General features: G+C 38.8%; 1 protein-coding gene across 1 annotated transcript; it reads right to left on the bottom strand.

The window, feature by feature from the left end:
- Positions 1-171: 171 nt before the first annotated feature.
- On the bottom strand, positions 172-22,297 carry pdzk1 (PDZ domain containing 1). Its single transcript, XM_034186405.1, has 8 exons — positions 22,260-22,297; positions 16,504-16,710; positions 16,203-16,416; positions 12,311-12,643; positions 9,702-9,898; positions 5,798-6,022; positions 732-1,043; positions 172-656 (listed from the first exon to the last, which is right to left on the bottom strand). Exons 2-8 carry the CDS (start codon positions 16,705-16,707, stop codon positions 603-605), a joined length of 1,539 nt encoding a protein of 512 aa, XP_034042296.1. The 5' UTR covers positions 16,708-16,710; positions 22,260-22,297; the 3' UTR covers positions 172-602.
- Between the last annotated feature and the right edge of the window lie 5,519 nt (positions 22,298-27,816).

Below are 27,816 nucleotides of genomic sequence, written 5' to 3'. Positions count from 1 at the left end.
TGTCTGTCTGTGTGAGGGTGGGACCGAGCTGTACACGTGACCACAGACCAGAAAGTCCACAGCAGATAAGATGAAGCTTGTGGTCTGCTACATTTACACACAGTTCTTTGGTTTATTTTAGTGTGCTTCAGAAGGGATCAGCCATGCAACAATTTCTCTTAATTCACTCCCCGACCACATAAAGGGGAGTGGAAGTACAAAGGAGGTACAAAAAAATTCATTATCGTCCACCATTAAATAATGTGCCTGCTTAGAAAAAAAGGCACAGTATTTATTGCTTCAATATCTTAAAAACTGTATTTGAAGTTTTGCACTGTTTCATCTTAGTTGCATTGTGAACGACGGTGATCGAATTATTGCACAGACTGAGCAAAGTGTGAGTCGCTTAATTCAAAAAGTGTGTCAAGTAGATTTTTTTTTTTGTTCTTAGCACATTCCTACTCTTCTGCTGTGATCAAATGTAGGTGTTCAACAGCAAATTTGTCGAGTCTTTACTGTTCTCGTATTCGTCGTCATCTCTTGATCTTAAAGCGCGAGGCCTCGATCTGATTCAATTAGAAGGTCGATTTGACAAAAGAACTGTGTGTTCCTCATGTGGCTTCTCAGAGTCTCTCATCATTGCTTTCCTGAGATGAAGATGATGACACAGATGGGGCCTAAAAGAAATTATATAATCAAGTTTCAGCAATGAGTTATTCAGCCACTATTTTCCTTGTTAAATCTCGACTCACCCTTTCCCTGGCTGGTGCACTGGGAGTGTCTGCTCTGTTCTCCTCCTGTCTCATCTCCTCTGGAGTGTGCACCTTGTGGACTTGAACAGAAGACATGTGTCCGAGCAGCTGGCGGGTGATGCCCACTCCTTTAGCGCTGAGCTGATTGTAGACGCTCTTTTTGGCCACCAGCAGCTCCAGAGTGGCTCCGCTGCTGCGGATCAGCTCCACCACCTCCTCGTGGGTGCTCGTCTCCACGTTCACTCCGTTCACTTCCACCACCACATCGTCGTCCACCAGACCCGCCCTGTCTGCAGCGCCGCCCTTCACTATCTGGGACAGAGCGAATCCAAAATCACCTCAACATTAACTCTCATTCAGAGTGTGCAGAAGGACGAAGAATCCTTAGAGTTTGAATTCGAAGCTCCATAAATATTTAATAAAATACAGCTATTTCGTTAATAGCATTCCTGTCTGAATGTGGATAATTCTACAGGAACAGAATGATAATCAGAGTAAATTTTTAATGAGAAATTAAAGGCAAAGGCTATTTGCCCAACCATTGGGCAGATACGTCATACATTGAACATTACACGACCAACCGTTGGGCAGATAATATACAATCCCTGGCAAAAATTATGGAATCACCGGCCTCGGAGGATGTTCATTCAGTTGTTTAATTTTGTAGAAAAAAAGCAGATCACAGACATGACACAAAACTAAAGTCATTTCAAATGGCAACTTTCTGGCTTTAAGAAACACTATAAGAAATCAGGAAAAAAAAATTGTGGCAGTCAGTAACGGTTACTTTTTTAGACCAAGCAGAGGGAAAAAAATATGGAATCAAATCAATTCTGAGGAAAAAATTATGGAATCATGAAAAACAAAAGAACGCTCCAACACATCACTAGTATTTTGTTGCACCACCTCTGGCTTTTATAACAGCTTGCAGTCTCTGAGGCATGGACTTAATGAGTGACAAACAGTACTCTTCATCAATCTGGCTCCAGCTTTCTCTGATTGCTGTTGCCAGATCAGCTTTGCAGGTTGGAGCCTTATCATGGACCATTTTCTTCAACTTCCACCAAAGATTTTCAATTGGTTCAGGATCTGGACTATTAGCTTTTCTGTATGTAAATCCCATTTCCTTTAGGAGGTTTCTTACAGTTCGGTCATAGACGTTGACTCCAGTTTCCTCCCATTCGTTCCTCATTTGTTGTGCATTTTCGATTTTTGAGACATATTTCTTTAAGTTTTCTGTCTTGACGCTTTGATGTCTTCTTTGGTCTACCAGTATGTTTGCCTTTAACAACCTTCACATCTTGTTTGTATTTGGTCCAGAGTTTAGACACAGCTGACTGTGAACAACCAACATCTTTTGCAACATTGCGTGATGATTTACCCTCTTTTAAGAGTTTGATAATCCTCTCCTTTGTTTCAATTGACATCTCCTGTGTTGGAGCCATGATTCATGTCAGTCCACATGGTGCAACAAGGTGTGATCACTCCTTTTTAGATGCAGACTAACAAGCAGATCTGATTTGATGCAGGTTTTAGTTTTGGGGATGAAAATTTACAGGGTGATTCCATCATTTATTCCTCAGAATTGAGTGAGTCCATATTTTTTTTTCCTCTGCTTGGTCTAAAAAAAGTAACCGTTACTGATTGCCACAATCTTTTTTCTTGATTTCTTATAGTGTTTCTTACAACCAGAAAGTTGCCATTTGAAATGACTAGTTTTGTGTCATGTCTGTGATCTGCTTTTTTTCTACAAAATTAAACAACTGAATGAACATCCTCTGAGGCTGGTAATTCCATAATTATTGCCAGGGGTTGTAATGTATTACTTTATTCACCCACCCGTGATCGTATATTTGACACGTTTTGTGCATCTAAACTATGTTTTTTACAACACTTTTTTTAAGGCTCTATTGCAGCGTGAAAAGCGGCATATGTTTGACACATTTAACCGCGTTGTCTTTAATGACTACGAAAAAAAACGCATTGAATGAAAGCAGACAAACTTCATAAGTATTTTGAACGGAAGCCTGTTAATGATGGCGAAATGGTTTTATGAACAAAATGCTGCTTGTTGCCTGTAAGATGTGTTAGTTTGACACAGTTTCCCTGGTGTGATGAACCAAACAGAACCGCTTTAGATCACAGCCCCTCCGCGGGCTGCGAACCTTCCCGCAGCCGGGGAGAAAATATTCGCCCTTTTCCTCCACATTGAAACCGGAAGTGAATTTACAAGCGCGCTCATTGGTCGGCTGTGGTTGGGTGTATATGCTCGCAACTTTATTGAACCAAGGGTTGGTCATATAGCCACTCCGTAAATTAAACTATGGCCAGAATTGCCAAATTTAACTTTCTGACTGAGAAAATCCATGACAAAGGGTTTCATCAAGAGCATAAAGAGTGTCAATGCACACTTTCACATGGGAAAGTGTCTCCAAACATTTAACTGGTAGTGTAGCAATATTGGTTGAATTATTTGCTGAAATCCCGGCACTGCAAATTTCTGGAGGCACTGTCGATCTTATGCCCCCTTTACATCTGACTGAGACCTCTTTAAAACCTACAAGATCATGACATTTTGTCAACTGTCACAAGCCTTGGCTGGTCTCCGTTGTGATGTTATTTGCATTTACACCAACTTGCATTGCGTCTGAATTGCGCCACTGAAAAATATGTTAATATCCGCAATCATTGATGCAACCCCATGCAGAGTTGATTACGACTCACAGGATCGAGTTGAGAGTTAGTTGAGAAATGTGTTTGTTTTTTTTCAAGAACAAATATGAGACCCATATATCTATTAACTGGTCACACTTGTGTGAGTGCGTTAAACAGTTTTATTATACGGTATGGGATTTTGCCAACTTCTGATTGGCCCATTTGCCACTTTCTGAGCTGCACCACATGCCGAGTTGTCCGCTGGTGGAGCCGAATAGACCGCACATGCAAAATGTGTACACCTCGCGTGCGGTGTAGTGCTAGCTTAAATTTTCATTGTTACGCAGATGATACCCAGCTTTATCTATCCATGAAGCCAGAGGACACACACCAATTAGCTAAACTGCAGGATTGTCGTACAGACATAAAGACATGGATGACCTCTAATTTCCTGCTTTTAAACTCAGATAAAACTGAAGTTATTGTACTTGGCCCCACAAATCTTAGAAACATGGTGTCTAACCAGATCCTTACTCTGGATGGCATTACCCTGACCTCTAGTAATACTGTGAGAAATCTTGGAGTCATTTTTGATCAGGATATGTCATTCAAAGCGCATATTAAAAAAATATGTAGGACTGCTTTTTTGCATTTACGCAATATCTCTAAAATTAGAAAGGTCTTGTCTCAGAGTGATGCTGAAAAACTAATTCATGCATTTATTTCTTCTAGGCTGGACTATTGTAATTCATTATTATCAGGTTGTCCTAAAAGTTCCCTGAAAAGCCTTCAGTTAATTCAAAATGCTGCAGCTAGAGTACTAACGGGGACTAGAAGGAGAGAGCATATCTCACCCATATTGGCCTCTCTTCATTGGCTTCCTGTTAATTCTAGAATAGAATTTAAAATTCTTTTTCTTACTTATAAGGTTTTGAATAATCAGGTCCCATCTTATCTTAGGGACCTCATAGTACCATATCACCCCAATAGAGCGCTTCGCTCTCAGACTGCAGGCTTACTTGTAGTTCCTAGGGTTTGTAACAGTAGAATGGGAGGCAGAGCCTTCAGCTTTCAGGCTCCTCTCCTGTGGAACCAGCTCCCAATTCAGATCAGGGAGACAGACACCCTCTCTACTTTTAAGATTAGGCTTAAAACTTTCCTTTTTGCTAAAGCTTATAGTTAGGGCTGGATCAGGTGACCCTGAACCATCCCTTAGTTATGCTGCTATAGACTTAGACTGCTGGGGGTTCCATGATGCACTGAGTGTTTCTTTCTCTTTTTGCTCTGTATGCACCACTCTGCATTTAATCATTAGTGATTGATCTCTGCTCCCCTCCACAGCATGTCTTTTTCCTGGTTCTCTCCCTCAGCCCCAACCAGTCCCAGCAGAAGACTGCCCCTCCCTGAGCCTGGTTCTGCTGGAGGTGTCTTCCTGTTAAAAGGGAGTTTTTCCTTCCCACTGTCGCCAAGTGCTTGCTCACAGGGGGTCGTTTTGACCGTTGGGGTTTTTACGTAATTATTGTATGGCCTTGCCTTACAATATAAAGCACCTTGGGGCAACTGTTTGTTGTGATTTGGCGCTATATAAATAAAATTGATTGATTGATTGATAGCTAATCGAGCGATGCCTTCTATCAATGCCTTCGATGCCTTCTGTCAATAACGACCAATTAGATAACGCGATACGTCTACTTTGACTGTCAGTTTGTTGACAAAATGGCAGAAGACAGGTTTAGTATGTTTGACAAACTCCCAATTTTCTTGTTTACCATATAATAAAGCGGAACTCCATCCTAACAAGGTGAACTCCATACAATTACAGACGTTTGATGAGGATACACCTCATCAAAAGTCTATAATTTTATACAGTACACTTGCACACCTGTTGCAGACCGATGGAGAGTGATGGCGGCCAAGAGGGATCTTTTTTCCGACCATGGAGCCCCATTGTGACCAGACTGCAACCCCAGTCTGTGAGAGTGACGGCGAGCAGTGGCCATTTTCCGATCGCAACTTGGTCAAAAGTGAAAGTGACTGAAATGGTGGAAAAATACTCCATTCTTGCTATGCAATTAAAACGTTTTAACAAGTGAGCCTGAAAGCAGCTAATCACCAACAAAATATTGTGGTTTCTTCTTCTCTATAAGACAGATGATTCCAACAAGTTGGGTCAAGATTGTCCTTAAACGGTTTGTATAGAATTGATTTGAAATACCTAAAATTATTTCAGTTCAAAAATGAGTCAGAATCCAGATCCATTTGGTCACCACCAACTATTCCTAAATTTACTGCTATATTACTTGAGATAATTATGATCATTTGGCCAAGCAAATCGACAAAGTGGTGAGTCATACAAGTTATTTAGCGTTGCTAATAAATGACTAGTCTGCGTTTGTCGTTTTGACTCCTACCTCTTTGATGCACTGATTGGGGATTCCTTGGATACCGTGCAGGTGAAAGCCAAAACCAGCTGCCGTCTTTTCCAGCCTGCACAGTTTGGGCTTGAGCTCCTCCTCCCTCTCGTCAATAGTTGTGGACAGTTGCACAGGAGCGGGCAGATTGATGGCCTCCGTGTAACTGGGTGGTGAGAGTGAACTCTGCATCTCTTCCCAGAAGATAACAGGCGACACGTTGCCCTGCACGGGATACAATTTGATACCGTGACTGTTTGAAGAATTGTATTAAAACCCCATAAGGATCTCACAACTTCACATTTTGACCAACAAATTTAGTGGCAGATTGCAGTAGGACACAAACATCTTGGGCATGAACATGACATTTGCAATAAAAGTTTAATCTGCTTCAACTCAGAAGATGACAGTTATAAAAAGTGTTGGGAAGGTTACTTTTGAAATGTAATAGTTTACAGATTTACTCTTAAAATTGTAACTACTAATTAATTACTTCAATGTAACATTTTTATTTTTCAAATAAATGTTTTAACGTGGACAATAAAGTTGTAAAACCTTAAAAATATTAATTTAAACCTGGAAGTGCGGACCTCACAACAATGATTACTGTGAAACTTTTATTATAAAGTTCTTTAATATTGCCTCTTCGTCCCCCTGCGTGTTCCCACTTTTCTGTCCCCTGGAGTAACAACATTCCACACAGTCTGGTTTCTGTGGAATAAAAGTTGCCAGATTGGTCACTGATTGCTAGAGAAGGCCAAAAAGTCATTAAATCTCACAAAAAAGTCGCTAAATTGGCTAAAACTGACACTGAAGTCAGTTTGCAGACTGGATGTGGTGGTGCAAATTTAAAATAAGGACCAATCAAATTTGTCTCAGCAGCTTTTGGTCACCCGCATTGTTCAGAAACAGATTTCAATTACATTTATTTTGCAATTTAATTACATAATTTTATTATATGTAATGAGTGATTATATCAATACAAATCAAGCATCAAGTTAAAACTCAACTCTAAGAAATTAAACACAGGGGTTTTAAATGTAATTAATACTATTATTTTCAATATACTTGAAATTGTTCATTTTAGGGATTTAAGTAATAATGTTTCATTTGATTTACTTAATTTCAACTACAATATTGTTTTGCACTTAATTGACAGTGTTATGTGGAAAAAGTTACCTTAACTTTATCAATTAAATTCAACGTTTTATTTCTTAGGGTGTACATCTCCAGGATCTGTTTAAAATGAGGGACTCCAGTTATAATTTAAGAGGAACATTATTAATTGATAAATTAAAGACTCGAACTACTGTAAAAAGTCATTGTGTTTCTGTAAAAGGTGTAAATATTTGGAATAACTGTCCTGATAACACTAAATTATTTGGTACTTTGATTGGCTTTAAAAGACTTTATAAAAACAATATAAGTACTTGTTATAGTATGAAGAATTAGCTTTACCAGTTTTGTTATTGTTTTTGGATTGTGCATTGTGCACTATTGTTTGTCTTGTGTTGAGAAATTTTAGTTCATTGATTAATCTATATTGTCTGTGCATGTTTTTCTTTGGTATTTGTTGTTATGCGTGTATGTGTGTATATATATATATATATATATATATATATATATATATATATACACACACATTTTTATTTTTTTGGTAAAAGGGGTGGGTGTATACAACCCCTGGCAATAATTATGGAATCACCGGCCTCAGAGGATGTTCATTCAGTTGTTTAATTTTGTAGAAAAAAAGCAGATCACAGACATGACACAAAACTAAAGTCATTTCAAATGGCAACTTTCTGGCTTTAAGAAACACTATAAGAAATCAGGAAAAAAAATTGTGGCAGTCAGTAACGGTTACGTTTTTAGACCAAGCAGAGGAAAAAAAACATGGACTCACTCAATTCTGAGGAATAAATTATGGAATCACCCTGTAAATTTTCATCCCCCATACTAACACCTGCATCAAATCAGATCTGCTTGTTAGTCTGCATCTAAAAAGGAGTGATCACACCTTGTTGCACCACGTGGACTGACATGAATCATGGCTCCAACACAAGAGATGTCAATTGAAATAAAGGAGAGGATTATCAAACTCTTAAAAGAGGGTAAATCATCACGCAATGTTGCAAAAGATGTTGGTTGTTCACAGTCAGCTGTGTCTAAACTCTGGACCAAATACAAACAACATGGGAAGGTTGTTAAAGGCAAACATACTGGTAGACCAAGGAAGACATCAAAGCATCAAGACAGAAAACTTAAGCAATATGTCTCAAAATCGAAAATGCACAACAAACAAATGAGGAATGAATGGGAGGAAACTGGAGTCAACGTCTGTGACCGAACTGTAAGAAACTGCCTAAAGGAAATGGGATTTACATACAGCTAAATGAAAATGAAAGCCATCATTAACACCTAAACAGAAAAAAACAAGGTTACAATGGGCTAAGGAAAAGCAATCATGGACTGTGGATGACTGGATGAAAGTCATATTCAGTGATGAATCTCGAATCTGCATTGGGCAAGGTGATGATGCTGGAACTTTTGTTTGGTGCCGTTCCAATGAGATTTATAAAGATGACTGCCTGAAGAGAACATGTAAATTTCTACAGTCATTGATGATATGGGGCTGCATGTCAGGTAAAGGCACTGGGGAGATGGCTGTCATTACATCATCAATAAATGCACAAGTTTACGTTGATATTTTGGACACTTTTCTTATCCCATCAATTGAAAGGATGTTTGGGGATGATGAAATCATTTTTCAAGATGATAATGCATCTTGCCGTAGAGCAAAAACTGTGAAAACATTCCTTGCAAAAAGACACATAGGGTCAATGTCATGGCCTGCAAATAGTCCGGATCTTAATCCAATTGAAAATCTTTGGTGGAAGTTGAAGAAAATGGTCCATGACAAGACTCCAACCTGCAAAGCTGATCTGGCAACAGCAATCAGAGAAAGTTGGAGCCAGATTGATGAAGAGTACTGTTTGTCACTCATTAAGTCCATGCCTCAGAGACTGCAAGCTGTTATAAAAGCCAGAGGTGGTGCAACAAAATACTAGTGATGTGTTGGAGCGCTCTTTTGTTTTTCGTGATTCCATAATTTTTTTCCTCAGAATTGAGTGATTCCATATTTTTTTCCTCTGCTTGGTCTAAAAAAGTAACCGTTACTGACTGCCACAATTTTTTTTCTTGATTTCTTATAGTGTTTCTTAAAGCCAGAAAGTTTTGTGTCATGTCTGTGATCTGCTTTTTTTCTACAAAATTAAACAACTGAATGAACATCCTCCGAGGCCGGTGATTCCATAATTTTTGCCAGAGGTTGTATAAGCTTTTCTTCTGCCTGCACCCTTTTGGCCACACGGGTAAACTGTGAAATTGTTTTTTATTAGTTTCTTTTTTGAGTCTGTGTGTGCTGGATAAATTCATTCATTCAGTTATTCCTCAACACAGATTATATCATTAACAGGTGCGAAATTAAAAAAGGAGCTGATGTTAACATAGACAAATCAGTCCAAGTTAAAAGAGCTGGACTCTGTTTTACCTTTAGGTTCCATGTCAGTGTTGTGAGTCGTGTCAGTTTGAGCAAATTCTACATATTGTATAGTTCTAAGTTTGGCAATAAATTATGGAAATAAGAAAAGAATCCCTCTGTACAACAGTAGATTTTCTTCTGTAGTGTCTAAAAAATGTTATGTTATTGATTAAAATGTAAGACTATGTCAGAGAAGGACAGGACGGTGCAGGCAGACTGACCCCTCCCCCCCCCAAAAAAATAAAAATCTTTGGGAACCATTGTTATGATGTGACTTGTGCCCAATGCAATACATAATATTTTCAATAAAACTCTTTTTCTCTGAGCTGGTTATGAACGTGTGTCAGTGGCAGTCTGTCTCACCAGCTTATACATTTGGTCGGTGTCTTTGTCCACAACTAGGAGGCAGCATTTAGTCCCACTCTGTCTGATCATGTCCACCACTTTTTCATGGCTGTAACTGTCCACCTCTTTACCGTCCACAGCCACCAGCCGGTCCATTTCGTGTAGACCAGCTATCTCTGCCGGGCTGCCTCTGTCGATGGTGCTGATGAAATGGCCTACAAAGCATCAGTCAGTGCACCATCAAGACACGTTCATATTTTGCTCAACATATTTCTTGCTTTCTTGCTTTTATTCTACATCATTATGGGCCTTCATTGACTTTGTTAGATAACTTTAATCATATTAATGTATTGTTGAGTTGTTCTACTCATCTTTGATAATTGCTACATTTGCATGAAATCTTATTTTGAAAATTAAATTTCAGATAGAATGAATGAGAATAAACTGCCATAAAAATCCACTATACCCTTAACATAGCAATGACATAACACTAGGAAACTACTGTGTAATTGTTAGTATGTTAGCAGTGCAATAACCTCTGAACTATACATAATATACTGGTTTATATCAACCCTACATCCATATTTGAAGGTATAGTGATAGTAAATGAACTGCATTCACATCGCACTTTTTCCCAAAATGCTTTACAGTGATGCTGTTACATTAGCTGTCAAAGTCACGAAGAAAACCCAATATGCAGGCAGGCAATAATGGGAGGTTGGTGAAACAAATAGGTGATTTATTGTGCAAATTCACAGGCACCAAGTCAGCAATCACCTGAGTACAAAATATACAAGAACGTGAAAACACAGTCCCAAACAATGAGGAGGGAACCCAGGGGAAAAAGGAAGGAAAATAACCCGACACACACACACACACACACACAAAAAATACACATGCAAAACTGTAAAGACAGAGGGACTAAAGAGGGACTAGACAACAACTGAAGCTATTGGCACAAAAAGAATGAGACAGAGTACTTACTACCACAATGAGGTCAGAACATGAACGAATGAGGTACAGAAACAAAGAAACCAACAAATGACCAGGGACAAAGTGCAGGCTTAAATACACAGATACTAAATTAAAAACATGCGCAAGGTGCAGATACTGAGCAAAACCGAACTAAAGACGCACATATATAAATTGACAGAACAAAGCACATACAAAGTGATACAAAACTTAACCAAAGACCGGGGATTGTGGAACTAAAAGACAATTCAAACAGTGATCAAATAACAAACCAAGAGACAAATGCAGAAAACTAATATGGAACTCAAAAGTGAACACAGTGCCGGAACAGGGAAAGTGAACCTGATAAACCCAAGAACATATACAGAAGATACACTAACAAAACCCACAAAGATAAGGACAGAGGACAGATGATGACAACTAAGACTAACAAACTACAAACACTGACAGGAGACAGAACACAAGGATGACCAATAAAGATGACAGACCAGGACAAAGTAGTGATTAACGGATACAAATAGGGGCGCGAGCAGAAGACAATAAACACATAAACACCGACACTGAAAGAGACAAAGGGCCAAGTACAAACACACAAACATAAGGCACAGACACGGACCGGGCGCACACACGACAGATGCATCCGGTGTAAAACCTGTGACAAATCAACATGAGTTGCATATCAGATTTGCTGTGATAAGCCCATGCATTAAGAGAGAAGTCAAAAGAATAAGCCAAAGAGAATAAAGCCCAAATTAACCAACAAATGACCCTGACAAAACATAATATGCATTGCAAGCCTCACTGGTAAGTGATCCTTGTTTATCTTTAGCAAAACCAGTTTCATCCAGGTTTTCTTGAACAATGATCAGCAATCTTCAGTAGACTTGTACAGCCTGAGCCCCACTAGTCTGTAAATCATCCCGCATCATTCCTGGTTGTCAGCCTTCAAGGCAACCATTCCACTCCCACCTCTTGAAAGTAGCCATGTATCAGCTGCATCTAGATAATAGGTGGGTTTTCCCTTGGTCTTTTCCAGTTTTTAGGATGCTCAGTACTGAAGAACCTGTGCACTTGATCATGCACAGTGAAATGCATTGCATAGCCATATGTTCCCTCAAAATCCAAGTAGTACGTACATCTAAGTCTCCCCCAACGTCATTCCAGTGGTACTGAGGGATCCTCTGAAGAGTCCAAGTACCAAAGATACCCACTTGTCTCCTTAGGCTCCTGGTTACTGTCCAGGTCTCACAAAATACACTAAGAATTTGAAAAGTTAAAAAAAAAAAAGATCAAAGTACATTTAATGTGAGTTTGTGAGTTGATCTGACTGGCATTTACAAGTTACTCACACCTAACGTATCAGTTGAGTCAACTTATCCAAAGCACAGCCTTAAATGGAAAAACACTGAGACTGTGCAGCTGGTTGTGCAACTGGCTGCAATAAATTTTTATATTTTCCCAACTTTTTGTTTTTGCTTATCAGTCACATCAACAGTCAGGTCTGTCAAGTTTTAGAAGTATGATAAATCTTCCACGATTTGCTATGTAGACCAATCTAAAATGGTTTTTGCTCTATTATCTGAAGATGTGATGACCTAGTGGGTAAAATTTAAGGATAAATAAATAAAAATAATATTGACATTTGGTGAACATGCCTGTTTGTTTTGTCCTCTCTATGAGGTAGAAGCCATAGCCATCAGATCCTTTGGTCATGGCAGCGATGCGCGGTTGGTATGGGAGGTACTTGGTTGTGGCTAACCAGGCTCCTATCTTGGCGTAGTTGTTCTGGTAGTACCTGCTTGTTTCCTCATCTGCTAACAGGAACATGATCTTTTTTCCTGCTGCCTTGATTTTATCCACAGCTTGTTCATGACTGGCGCCTTCCAAACTCTCCCCGTTGATTTCCAGCAAACGGTCGTCAGCTTTGACCCCTGCCCTCTCCGCCACACATCCAGGGATCAACTCTGTTATGAACAAACCATCCTCACCTGCAAAAAAGATACAGAAGACAGGAAATAAGCAAAGAGAACAAACAAGAGGACAACAGATAGCTTGTTTATTGGTCAACAATAAATCTATAAAAGATCAAACCACAATTTAATCAAATCTTTCCTGACTGAATCTCATTGCCAACCTTTGCCCAAACCTTTCCTTTGTATTTGGACATATGTCTGTATTTTGGTACAGAAATGGAGTGATCACATAATACATATTAAAGAAACCCCAATCGTCTCTGTCAGTCAGTTGGTGAAAGTAATAACATTTGTAAATTTATTAAACTGAAAATTACATTAATTTTTGTCAGATTTTTGTGAGATACCCCCCATGTTTTCTCGTGGAATCCAATGGGTTCTTTTTTCTTCTTTTTTTCCTGTCTAAATTCCCCCAAAGGCAAACAAAGCCAACCACAGAGCTCAACTAATTTGCCTACATGCCCTCTGGAACAAGTAAAAAAAAAAATTATTTTTTTTTGTCATTGCCGACTCCCTGTCTACTTTGCTCCATCTACGTTGGCATCTGGTTGACTTTGCCTCCTTTTGGAAATTATATTCTGGCTATTACATTTTCTGCCTACAGGTGTCACAGCTTGACTAATAAACTAAATAAACTAAAACATAGTGCTATATTTCACATTATTTTGTGAGAATACTGGATGGTACAAATAAACTCCCATCACAAAACCTCTAGCGAGCAGTCCTGTTTGCTAGCTAGCTACCCTGACCCAATTGCTACAGTTGTTCTCCTGTCATCTACATTTGAAAAAGTATGTGTGATTAAAATATGTTATTTTAAAAATGGACTGACATAATGATATTCAGTATGTTATAAGACAATACTGAATAGTAAAAATACACTGCCTTCATATAACTATTAACCAGCAGCTATCTATCTTGCTACCATGGACTTGTCATGTATGCCACCATATTTGTTGTGTGCGATGCATTCTGGGAAGGCAAGGGTACAAACAACAACAAATTACGGTGGAATAACTGAAAGATTTTTTTTTTAAAGGACTCCAAAATAGTCACCTTTTCAAGATGTTTATCTCATTTGTCAAAGGTTTTGCTTCTCCTCCAGTTGATCACTGTGCCAAAAATAACTCAAGGTAGAGGTGGGCGATACTGGGAATTTTGGTATTGATCCGATACCAAGTAAAAACAGGCACCAGTATCACCGATATCGATACCAATACCGATACCTTTTCATATTTAAGCTTCATAGATCCAAAGGATCCAAAAGACCTAGGATAGAATTACACCAAACATTGTACATGACAACAAAATACTTTATTATCACAATCAACATTTTTGTTTAAAAAATATCACTCAACACAAAACAAAATCTCCTGAGGTAGAGGGTTGACAAACCACAATACAAGGGTGCGGTGCTCCATGTTGTGTGACACAGCGCAGCGCTGCTGTTACAGACAGAGAGTAGACTTTGATGAAGCTGCGTGCGCAGCAGTCAGTGCGTGTGTAACGGAAGCCAGCAGGTGTCGCTGTGCAGATGTAGTTAGTAAACCTCACTCCAAACAGCTCAAAAGGATTCTCTGATCACAAGGCCAGAGCCCTGGGTTTTAGCCTTCTGGTTAGAGAGTCCGACTTCCATGCCGAGGATCGTGAGTTCGCGTCCCGAGGGGAGCGAATGGGCGGAGTCATAACAACACAATGCAGAGTGCAGCCGCTACACGTGCGGGAGAGAAAAAAAAGCTTGAGTATTGATCTTTTTACATGAGGATTGTTCAATATCAATACCAGTGTTGACATCGATGTTATTATATTAGGATCAATCCGCCCACCTCTAACTCAAGGTTTTACATCTGTCTTTAAAACATTACCGCTGATCACCTGGTGTAATTTATACGTTAACTTCCCGTGCTAACTCCGTCATGAAGTTTACATTTGTCAGCAGAGACTGCGTTCATAACTGAATGTTAAATCATTTGTATTAAAGACTAATCTATCACAGTGATATGATGACAGAAAGATTGTGTTCACAACTGCACTGCATTCCTGATCAGTGATGCTTTTAAAAATAGACGTTAAAACATGAGTGAATTCTGTCATCATATCACTGTGTTAGATCAGTCTTAAATGAATGAATTGAATTTATTTTGCACAAAAACACACACACACAAGGAAAAAATAATCCACAAGAAAAATATGTCAACAAAGAAACAATAAAATGATCTAACGTTCGATTATGATCACAGTCTGCACAGAGGAAGGTAAACGTCACGACGGAACTAGCACGGGAAGCTAACATGCGAATTAATCCAGGTAATCAGCAGTAATGTTTTTAAAGACAGATGTTTCTTTTTATTCACCTCTTTTTGCTCTGTATGCACCACTCTGCTTTTAATCATTAGTGATTGATCTCTGCTCCCCTCCACAGCTTGTCTTTTTCCTGGTTCTCTCCCTCAGCCCCAACCAGTCCCAGCAGAAGACTGCCCCTCCCTGAGCCTGGTTCTGCTGGAGGTTTCTTCCTGTTAAAAGGGAGTTTTTCCTTCCCACTGTCACCAAGTGCTTGCTCACAGGGGGTCGTTTTGACCGTTGGGGTTTTTCTGTAATTATTGTATGGCTTTTGCCTTACAATATAAAGCGCCTTGGGGCAACTGTTTGTTGTGATTTGGCGCTATATAAATAAAAGTGATTTGAGAATTGATTTGATGTAAAAAGTTGAGATATTTCTGACAGTGATCACCTCCACACGTGCTGAACGAAAAGAGAAACAAAAACCTTGACAAAGGAGATAAACATCTTGACAAGGTGACTATTTTAAACTACTTTAAGAACTCTTTCAGTTATTTCACCGTAAATGTAGTCAGGAGACACTGTTACAATAATGCCTCACATTCACCAGCCACCAGGGTGTCAGGGTGCCACCATACAAGGTGCTCACTACACACCGGGAGCAACTAGGGGATTAAGGACCTTGCCCAAGGGCCCTTTGTGATTTTCTGGTCAGGCTGGGATTTGAACTGAGGATCCTCTGGTCTCAAGCCCAATGCTTAACCACTAGACCATCACCTCCCCATAGTTGATGGTACAAAATACATTGCCTTCAAATAATGATTAACCAGTAGCAAAGCTTTCTATTGTTGCCAACACTACCTGCTAGAGTGGTTCTCCATGCTAGTTGTCATCTACTTTCATAAAATTCTGCCCTATTGCAGTATAAACTGTTCTAAAACTGGCTGATATATTTTTCAGCAAGTTGTAATGGTTAGTACAAATACACTGCCTTCACATGCTACTAACTAGTGGCTAATCTTGCTACTGTAGCCTACACTATTTGCTACAGTTGTCTATGCTAGTCATTGTCTACTTTTTATAAAATTCTACACTATTGATTAGCATGTAGCTGGTTCGGAAATAAACGTAATTTAGGGTATCAGTTTGCAGAAACATAAGATCACTTTTATTGCACAATCCCACTCCATAGAGGTACTGTAACTAATACTTGGGTGTTGAAATCTGTCTCAGTTACAAATTTAGTGCATGTGCTCCACATTGTGCTTCCACCAACCCTGCTGCCTCAGCTCACCTCTAGCCGAACGTAGAGAAAATCCAAAACCCGAGCTGGACTTGACTAGGTAGCATAGCTTCGGTTTTGGTGGCTGTTTGACCAAACCGTTGTTGACAGATGTGGCGTGACCGTCAGATAGATCCACTCCCTGTGCTTTAGCTTTCTCGTAGGATGCTTTGTCCAAAATGTGGAAACTAACTGTTGTTCCACTCTCTCTTATTTGGTCCACCACCTGCATCAGAATGGGAAGATGCTTTAGACGTTAACAGGTCAATAACAAGCAGTACTAATAAAACTCACTGCAATGGTATAGGCCTACCTGCGAATGGGGCAATCCATCTACAAATTTTCCATTGACCCGGATCAAGCGGTCTCCATCTTTCATGCCAGCCAGTTCAGCTGGACCTCCCATTTCTAGGCAGCGAACCAAGTGACCTTCTTCTCCATTCTCCACGCGCAAGTAGAATCCAAATGCCTGGCCTGGCCTCTTGGTGAGGACGATCACTCTTGGCTTATAGGACATGTCCTAACAACAAAGAGGAAATGTACACAATCACAAATCAATCAATCAATCAATCAATCAATCAATCAATCAATCAATCAATCAATCAATCAATCAGTCAGTCAGTCAGTCAGTCAGTCAGTCAGTCAGTCTGTCTGTCTGTCTGTCTGTCTGTCTGTCTGTCTGTCTGTCTGTCTGTCTGTCTGTCTGTCTGTCTGTCTATCTATCTATCTATCTATCTATCTATCTATCTATCTATCTATCTATCTATCTATCTATCTATCTATCTATCCATCCATCCAAAATCCAAGGCAGGATATTAAAAACAAAACAATCCAATACAAAAGTGGTGCAAAAGTTAAAAAAAAAAGAAGAAGAAGAAAAAAAGCCTAAATATCAAATAATTGATGATGCCCTTCACCTTCAAAAATGAATTCTTTTGGTTGAACTATCGCATGTTTTTACTAGCACATGATGTGGATTTGTATTATTTACACACATGCCCATAGGTAATTGGACAGTGACAGTGCAAGAACCAAAGTAGTGAGGGAAGCCACCAAGACACCCATACACCTCTGGAGGAGTTCCATGGTTCTGTTTTTTTTGGAGAAACTCTGCATAGTGCAACTTTTGTCTTTTGTGTGTTGCCCCACTATTCACAGCTTCATGGTGGAGTGGAATAGAAAAGGATTTTCAAACAAGAAAACAGTTCAAATCTAGGCTTGATGTGCCGTCTGTCAAACAGTATCTGAACCTGTATAGTTAGTGATACAACAGACTAATGTTGCACTATGCACAGTTTCTCCAATCACAAACTTTTGGAGCAGATCAGACAAAGGTTGTAAAACATATAGTCCAAAAAATTATTCAGTACATTTCCAAAAAATTATGAATAGATTGCACACAATCTATGCATCACGTCTCCAGTGACCTTTATTATTCCTTTATTATCATTGTCTTTTTAGGTTATCAGTTATCAGTTATATACAGTTGTATGCAAACGTTTGAGTACCCCTGATAATTTTCATGATTTTCCTTTATAAATCATTGGTTGCCTCGATCAGAAATTTCGGTTAAATATGTCATATAGCAGATAAACACACTGATATTTGAGAAGTGAAATGAAGTTTATAGGATTTCCAGAAAGTGTGCAATAATTCTTTAAACAAAATTAGGCAGGTGCATAAATTTGGGCACCCTAACAGAAAAAATACATCAATATTTAGTAGATCCTCCTTTTGCAGAAATAACAGCCTCTAAACGCTTCCTATAGCTTCCATTGAGAGTCTAGAGTCTGGTTGAAGGTATTTTGGACCATTCTTCTTTACAAAACATCTCAGGTTTGTTGGTTTCTGAGCATGGACAGCCTGCTTAAAATCACACCACACATTTTCAATAGTATTCAGGTCTGGGGACTGAGATGGCCATTCCAGAAGGTTGTACTTGTTCCTCTGCATGAATGCCTTAGTAGATTTTGAGCAGTGTTTAGGGTCGTTGTCTTGTTGAAAGATCCAGCCCCGGTGCAACTTCATCTTTGTCACTGATTCATGAACATTGTTCTCAAGAATCTGCTGATATTGAATGGAATCCATGTGACCCTCAACTTCAACAAGATTCCCAGTACCTGCACTGGCCACACAGCCACACAGCATGATGGAACCACCTCCAAATTTTACTGTAGGACAAGTGTTTTTCTTGGAATGCTGTGTTCTTTTTCAGCCATGCATTCTGCTCCTTGTTATGTCCAAATAACTCAGTTTTAGTTTCATCAGTCTACAGCACCTTATTCCAAAGTGAAGCTGGCTTGTCCAAATATGCTTTAGCATACCTCAAGCGACTCTGTTTGTGGCATGTACGCAGAAAAGGCTTCCTCTGCATTACAGCATCATACAGCATCTCCTTGTGCAAAGTGTGCTGTATAGGTGAATGATACACAGAGACACTATCTGTAGCAAGCTCATGTTGTAGGTTTTTGGAGCAGGTCTGTGGGTTGACTATGACTATTCTCATCATCCTTCGCTCAAGCTTATCTGAGATTTTTCTTGGCCTGCCACTTCGGGCCTTAACTAATACTGTGCCTGTGGTCTTCCATTTTCTCACTATGTTCCTCACAGTGGAAACTGACAGCTGAAACCTCTGAGATAGCTTTTTGTATCCTTCCCCTAAACCATGATGTTGAACAATCTTTGTTTTCAGGTCATTTGAGAGTTGCTTAGAGGCTCCCATGTTGCCACTCATTAGAAGAGATGCAAAGAAGAGAAACATTTGCATATGGCCACCTTAAATACCCTTTCTCATGATTGGATTCTCCTGTGTCAGGAGGTCAAGGGTCAATGAGCTTACCAAACCAATTTTGTGTTCCAGTAATTAGTGCTAAATGTATTAAAATCAATAAAATAACAAGGGTGCCCAAATTTATGCATCTGCCTAATTTTGTTTAAATAATTATTAAACACTTTCTATATATGCTAGAAGCTTCATTTCATTTCTCAAATATCAGTGAAACAAATAGATCTGCTATATTTAACTGAAATTTCGGATCCAGACAACCAGTGATTTATAAAGAAAAATCATAAAAATTATAAGGGGTGCTCAAACTTTTTGCATACAACTGTATATATATTCTTAATAGCTTTTAGCTTTCTGGTTTGTAATGAATGTGATACGCATTCCGGACCGATTGTCATGGTAACCATTCTGATATGGGAAAATATAAGACCGGAAATCAGCCAGTCAGACCACATGTAGCATTGCAGCCATATAATAATCGATAATATATGTTTCTCTGACTATATTTTTGATGACTAATCTTGGACCCATCTGCTCCAAAAATTAATCATTTGTACTTACTCAAGGAATATTTCAACTAATAAAAATGTGTTTATGTAACATTTCGTTGAAGAAATGGAATCAAGCATTGCATTTATTTACAACATTTTAGTTGCACCTTTAAAGTTTGTTCACATCCACACATACTGTAGAAATATGAATGTAATTAAAATCTAAAAATACAGATAGATTCAGATAAAAATATTAAAGCTCCAGTGACATGTTAATGTTTAATGACCGTCCAGCTAGTCTGAACTTTGTGCCCACCTTCATTATAAACCTCTAATTAGACTGTTAAATCTCTGTGAACAACATATTATACTGTGCACTAAAACACAGGAGTACTCAGTAATAGTTTATGAATAAATCATGTAAAGATTTTCCAGATTTCTGTGAAATGACAAATCTGACATCACGGCAACTCACAACAATTAATCGTGAACCTACAAAAATGTTCAAGAAGCTTCCTTTGCTTAAACATGGAATCTCTTCCAAAACAAGCTGCAATATGTAACTTATGATCGTTTCTTTTGACTTTTTAAGATTCTTAAAGATGTGTGCTGCTGTTACTGTTATAGTTACTTCTCCTGAAAAGTAATTGCGTTAGTAACTGAGTTACAGCAATATAAAAGCAATTAGTTACTCGGGTAAGTAACTATAGCGTTACTTTTTAATAAAATGTTCAAATATTTGGATCCCCCCCTCCCCTTTTTTTAATTGAACTTTAAATTCAACTCGATGTTCAATTATTCGTAATCAAACTGAATATTAAATGTGTTTAATGAATTAAATGGACACTTAATAGAATAAATGATTAAAAACATTGTACACTAATCTACACTATTTTAATGTTTCTGAGGGATAAAGAGACAAGACACCCATCAAATTTAAAATATTATTATAGACATGATCATTACTATGTTTACAATAGTAGAACAATCAAACATAATAGATGTTTTAGAACTTTTGACAATTATTGCACCTCAACAGGCCGCAATCCATCAAATAAATCTAAAATGAAATTATGGTCATTCACGTGTACATTCTTGCCTTTTTTTCTCAGTGAGGGGAAAGTAATGTTTGTAGTTCCAGGTGAAAAACGCTAAAACTGCATCTGCATCTGTGTCATTTGTGTGTGAGCGAGTGCTTGTGGGTTTGTATTTGTGCGTGAAAATACTTAGTTACTTTTTTAAAGTATCTATTTCTGGTTGGCTTGCCATGAAATTTTACTCTTCCTTAGCCGATCACTATCACCCCCCTCCCCACCCTGCCTCACCAAAGAAGAGAAAAGAAAAACTTTTGCCACTCAGCTGAGAGTCTGTAGATGAAAATGGCTTCAATAAGCTTAATTATAGTAACGTGCCACATTTTACTGTCAGTAATGATTACGGCGTTGTAACAATGGGAACAGTAATTAGTTAGACTACCCATTACTGGAAAAAATAACACCTTTTCTTTTAACACCTTTATTCCCATCAGTGCTCAGAATCAGTTTATAAACATAAGTTTTAATTTCTAAACAAAACAGGTGTTTTCATTAGTCATCAGCTTCCAACCAATAGGAACCACATATATTTCTTAAAAAAAAAAAAAAAAAAAAATCAGTATTCTCACTCATGTCTCGCTATTTACAGTTCACTGCCAAGACATCCCCTCCACCACCCCACCACCACCAGTTGGTTCCTTTTCCTGTGCCTAGGGCCAGGCTCCGCCCTGCCATTTCCATCAGCAGGATTCGCGATCATCTCAAGTCTACTCTCTGCCATGATGAGGACCTGCACTAAATCGAATTCACCATCGACTATAACTTCCTGTGCATTATCTTGTTGAATCAAAATGATCAACACTAACTTGCCTTCTGAGTCCTTCTGGTAGAAATGTTCAAAAATGGCTTGAGGATCTATAGTTTCTACATTCTAAACATTCTGCCTGAAGTTTTTACATTGCATTTTATGAAATCTCATTAAAAATAAATGCCTGAACACTACAATATAATTTGCAGTTAAAATAGCAGACCTCACAGTTTGGAAACTGTCTTTTTCTTAAATTTTCAGTTTTTGTTGCACTCCTAAATACACACTCAAACATGCCTGATGTTAATTAATTTACTGTGTTGTAAACTTGCAGTGTAACAAAAAGTAATTTCTGAACCTTTATTTAAATTTACGTGGGGTGATTGAGAAGTTTTGAACCTGACCCAGAGAAAAGTAGGGCGTGATTCTCCATCTTTTGCATTCTCAGACACCAACATTTCTCAGCATGGCACCCAATGAGTAAAATTTCACACATTCTGGAGAAATGTTGGTTTCTCACAATGCATAAGATGGCAAAGTATGCCCTACTTTTTCCTGGATCAGGCTCAAAACTTCTCAGTCACTCCTCGTAAACCAGTTTTGCTGAGTATGGGTCTAGTAAAGCTTTGATGGTGAAGCATTTTCATTTACACATCATTTGTAAAGATAGAACCAAAGATGGAACACTTAGGCGTTACAGACGTCGATTAATAATGACTCAGAATTACAGTTCACTTACGTTAACAAACACAACTTAAGATATTAAAAGTAAAAAACAAAAAGAAGCCAAATGGATCTGTTTGCCCTGTTTCTAAGAGGAAACCAAAGTTGCTGTTACATGAACTTTGACATGCTGATCTATTCTTAAAAACATTTAATTTATTGCATTTTATTAGCACACAATGTGTCACCATAAAGGACCATTAAAGAGTAACTGTGAATCAAACTTACCAGCTTCTGCCTTCTCAACGTCCTTGTCAGAAAAGACAGCTGTCTCTAACACCAACCTGTTCTCTTCCTCCTCCTCCTTCTTTGCCCTCCCCTTTTCTTCCTGCAGGGACTTTGACAGGTCAAAGATAAACCTAAAGGGTGATATTTAATCACGTCTCCAGGATCATCTTCTGATTACTTTGCCTTCTGAAACACAGGTGACGCAGTCATCATTTGATCAAAGGCACTCTGAGGACTTCAGGAATCATTACACCTAAACTTTAGTTTGATTTAATGAAAGTAATTTAGTCAGCACTATGTACTCATTATTCTATCAAATCACTGGTTATGTACAGTAGCTTCTGTAAAGCATAAAAGTAACATCATTTAAAGATGATTCCTTCTACAGGTGCGATGTGACCTGTATGTGTTCATACATTTGTAAATGTCTTTTGCTCATTTAGGCAAAGTAAATTTATGTTTGGTATTTTTATTTTATTTTATTTTATTTTTTTTTTGTAGATTCTAAAGTAAATTCCAATCAGCTACCAAGGTTACTGACCACACAAGCAGCATCAGGTAGATAAAGCTGAGTGTCATCCGCATAGCAGTGGTAGGGTGCATCAAGTTTCCAAAAAAAAAAAAAAAAAAAGACAAACTGGAAGCTTATATTCTATAAACAATAAAGGCCCTAAAACGGAGCCCTGTGGAACACAACATGCAATAAAAACCAAATCATGAAAACCTCCTACAGAATTAGACAATGTACAGTCTTTTAAATATGCGGGAAACCACTTCATATCCATCAAGCAAAATGTGATGGTCTTGTTTTATTGAATGCTTTACTGATGCCATAAAGACCAAGAAGAACCAGAACATCACAGGACCTACAGGACCTAGTAAGCAGCATATCACTATTAAGTTGCAGGAGCACAATTTCTGTGCTGTGAACTGGTTTAAACCCAGATAGGATTGGTAAATGTCTGTGATATTTTGACTAAATTAAATCACTACTTTTCCCAGACCTTTTGGTAAGAAAGGTTGCTTTACCTATATCAGCCTAAAATGGGCATAGATGGATGGATCAAGACTTACAACCACTTTTCTTTAGATAAGTCAGGCAATGCATGCAGCAAGCTTTCCAAGTCACTGCAATGAAAAAAAAAACAACTTAAAAAAGTGTTAGAATTGGTAAAACCCAAATGAATTAAGTTGTTTGAACTTAAGTTTGTAAGTTTACTTACAAACTTGCAGTAAGTTCAAACAACTTAATTTGTAAGATAACTTACAAATGTCTGCGACAGACTGGCGTCCTGTCCTGGGTGTACCCCGCCTCGCGCCCTATGACTGCTGGGATAGGCTTCAGCCCCCCGCGACCCTTACTTGGACTAAGCGGTAGAAGATGAATGAATGAACTTACAAATGTAAGTTCAAACTTAATTCATTCAGGTTTGACCAATTGTAACACTTTTTTTAAAGTTGGTTAAACTATTCACTTTTTCCAGTGTGAATATCAAGCCTAACACTCCTTTAACATTGTCAAAGGTGGCTTGGTAGCTTCCCTCACTTGTCTCCTTGATGCACGGTCACTCAGTTTTTATTTTTATTTATATTTCTTAATGATTTATGTAAATGTTCAAGGCATACTTTGTCATTAATAGTCCCCGTTGAATTAAATCTGAAAGTCTACATTATAAGCACTTCTTAAGCCTTTCATTTCAACTCCATTGTGGTGGTGCAAAATGGCAAAAATGGTGTCACTGTCCAAATACTTATGGACTTGACTATAGCTAGTTAACATGATACCTGTGGTCTGTTTTTAAAATTGTTTACTTCTGTTGTCTCACAGATCTTCAGAATAGTTTAAGGTTGGGCAGTGATGCAAATTTGTATGTCAAAGTTCCCCAAAACTGGACATATTTTTGCTGATTACTGTGAAACTTTGCTGTTTACAAGTCTTGACATCTCTGCTCCTTGCAGTGTTTTTTGACGTCAGTATTTTTACGATCGTCATGTTGTTCCTGAATAATCATCTACAGGAATGGTTAACGTGTTCGAGGGTGTTTTTCTGTTCAGGGCAGCAGCCACGGGGGCCACAGGGTCCAAACCCGGGTGGAATATCCACACACATCATGATTTATAGCTGCTGTATCTGTTGCAGAATGTGTGGGTTATAAAAGGTTTATTACCAGGTTATAATCCTCAGATGATACACATTTACTCAGTCAGTGCCTATATACTATTTCCTTTAACAAATTTGGCCAAATTGTTGCTTATTATTTATTTCGATATTTCAAATTTAAACTTTTTCCTGACTTGTGACTGAAGAAAAACATTTTTACAGAAACACTAAGGTGCCTAAAATGTTCGGATAGTAGTACAAGTGTATTGATTTTTATGTTATAGACAAAAAAAAAAAAAAAAAAAAAGATGAAGAAAAAAAGTAAACAAAAACCTAGGCAAAGTCTTAAATTTACCTCGACCAAGGAAGTTATGTTGTCACTGGCCTTGGTTGATTGGTTTATTTACAGTTATCAGAATTTTTTAAAGCTTCAGCCAAATATTGTGCAACTTTGTGCAGCAATCACACTAATAAAGAGAATGAACACAGTTAACAGTTCCACAGCGTTACATAACTTCCTTGGTGGAGGTAATTTTAAGACTTTGTGACTGGAGTAGGTTAATTTTTTAAACTTTTCTTTACATAGGGAGAGTGGTAGGGCTTTATTTATTCAGTTATTTGTTCTTTCGGCATTCCATAAATTTCTGAAAATCTAATCCACTAATCTTGGTGAAAGCTGTCAATCATTCACTGACAATCACCAAATGAAATTGGTGCATATTTTTATACACATTTTTGCAGCAAATCACACTGTACGCGTGGATATGAATGAAATTGCAATTATTCCAGCACTTTGGAAAAACCAAGACATGTACCCTGCAAAATGCAGCAAGTGAATGAATAAAATGATGGATAAATGAATAGCATCACCACCCCCACATAGTTAACACAATAAGTCAATGACAATAAATGCTATCATTTTGTACATCCCCAAACAAAAAGAGCAGATAACAAGGACAAACAGATCAAAATGTGGTGAGCTTTGATCCACCAGATCAACCAAAAAAAAAAAAAAAAAAATTTAGTTTGGTTTATGTAATACAGATGGTGGATTGTAACAGATTAAGGACTTTGTCCAAAGGACAGAAAATCCTCTGGCCACAAAAACGGTGGATGAATGATGGAAATTAAGAGTAGGTGTGGTTGAACTTCCATGTAGGTTGTCATGTCTAGGGCTTGTTGCATGGAATAAGCTTATCAAATGCATGATGGAAATTAGGAGCAGCTGTGGTCTATGGTCTTATCCAGTGTGCCTCTGTGTGGAGGTCTTAGCGGTTCGGGAAGGCCAAGAGGTTGTTATCTTCAGCAGATTGATGGTTACTTTTGAGGTTGCCATCCAGGACAGACCCAAGGTGGGTCTGTCGTGGATGCAGGAGTGTACGGCACCAGTTCATGCCATCTGAGTCATCAGCAAATTTGAAAGGGTTCTGTCAGGGAGACACAAAGGGAACACAGAGAGTGGCAGAAAACAATCAGACAGCTTTTCCTCAGGAGAGTGATGATAGCAAACTCAACAGGCTCTTTCTCAAAGCTCAAAGCACTTTACAATGATGCCTCACATTCACCCATTCATGCACCGATGTCAGGGTGCTGCCATGCCGGACACTCAACTGCAGACCAGGTGATTACTGGGGGATTAAAGACCTTACCCAAGGGCCCTTAGTGATTTTGCAGTCTGGTTGGGGATTTGAACCAATATGCTTCTAGTCTAAAGCCCACCGCTTAACCACTAGACCACCACATCCCCACTTCAGGTTTCCTAAACTTGCTCCACTGATTCTTGATAGGTAGCAAAATTAGCACTGTAGAGTGTCATGAGCACTCTGGAAAGCATTAAACATGTCTTTAAAAAAATTGTGGTGTCTGGATAAATTGTGATAAAAAAAAAGTGAATAATCTGATTATACTGGTGCAGACTGGGGAAATCTTGTGTAAAAGTAGGTGAAAGTGGACAACTGGATACAGTATGCAGCTGCAGAAGCCTCCTTCTGATCCTCCTCCACAAGATGAAACCCATGAAAACCATGTTGCACTCTTCAGCAGAAGACATTTTTGACATTTTAACTGACAAACTTTACTTTTCTGAAAAAATGTGGGGAAACGTGATTAGAGAAAGTGGCGTTTTGTTCACATGCTGGAGTATCTGCCAAAAAAGTACAATGAGAATCGTATCTATTTGTAATCAGATATAAATTAGTAGGTAATACTAATAATTGTGATGATTTTTCGATCTTAGCTATGATTTAAAAATGAAAATTTGGCTGGATTTCCTCAGAATTGAAATTGGGGATAGAAATCTAGGCCAAAAATCCACAATGGGAGACAAGCCTTAGTGTTGGAGCTGTCTTTTTTAAAAATCGGACTGTTAAAAAAAAAAAAAGGCAACTCAGTTGCTTCTGGGGTGAGATCTACTTTACAGCCCTACATGTCACTGCAGTCCTCAACAGGGTACATCTAAGGAATGATTACTGGCTCCGTGTGCCACAAACTGGAGCAACAGCAGGAATCGGCAGATTCTGTGCAGAATTGAGGCGTCAGCCTGTGTATGCAGATAGACAGATGCAGGTGTGCATTCAGGTCATGCACACTGGACGACTCAGGGTTTGGTGTACCGTGTCAACACCTCCATCCGCACACTCAAAACTAGCCCGGAGCTGTGTTTGAACAATCAATCCGAGAGTCCCAGGAGCTCCAACCAGGGCAGACGCAAAGTCAGTGGAAGGTATCAGAAACCCTCTTTGGCTCAGCAATGATGCATTCACTGTCCTTTACCCTGAGCCATCGCCTTTATATGTGTTTACCAGACGAATCATCAAGCAACTCATCAGGCGCCGATTGTCTGGATGGTTGAAAAAGTCCGGTGATCCAACAGCTTACACACTCCGGATCACAATCTTAGTGGGGTTTACAGTAACAGCAGCAAAGTGCTGTGGTAGCAGAAGACACAAACAAGGTGTGAAGCCACACACCAGAAGTGATTATGCGCTTCATCAGCAGGGGAACATTAGCAATCAGCACGGCGTGTGCCAAATTGTGATTACAGCACTCATCAGGGAGCACTAGTGTCCTGGTCTTGATTGGCATCTTCACACATCTTATTTATGTGGGATAAGTGGCTGCACACGACCTGCCCGAATCGGCTAATTATAACCAGGAAAGATCAGAGGTGGTCTTGTCGGAAATAATAGTCATTTTTCTCAGAGACACATTTGAGTGTTCGGGAGCGAAGCAGACGGTCCCTGATCTCCACAGCAATAACACGCCTTGGCAAACGGCGACATTCCAACCTCCCAGAGGTGCAGGTGGCACCTCATGGCCTCACTGGGGAGGGGGCAAAAAGAAAGAAAGAAAGAAAAAAAAAAAGTTTCAAAGCCATTAGAGACAAATTCAGATTGCAGTATTAATTAGAGTTGGGGAGGGGGGGGGGGGGTTGTTATGGTGATGATGAACCCCCCC

Source organism: Thalassophryne amazonica, chromosome 14 (assembly GCF_902500255.1).
Source record: "Thalassophryne amazonica chromosome 14, fThaAma1.1, whole genome shotgun sequence".
Lineage (NCBI taxonomy): Eukaryota > Metazoa > Chordata > Actinopteri > Batrachoidiformes > Batrachoididae > Thalassophryne > Thalassophryne amazonica.
Note: the sequence above shows the minus strand (reverse complement) of the source record. Positions and strands in the feature narration are given on the sequence as shown.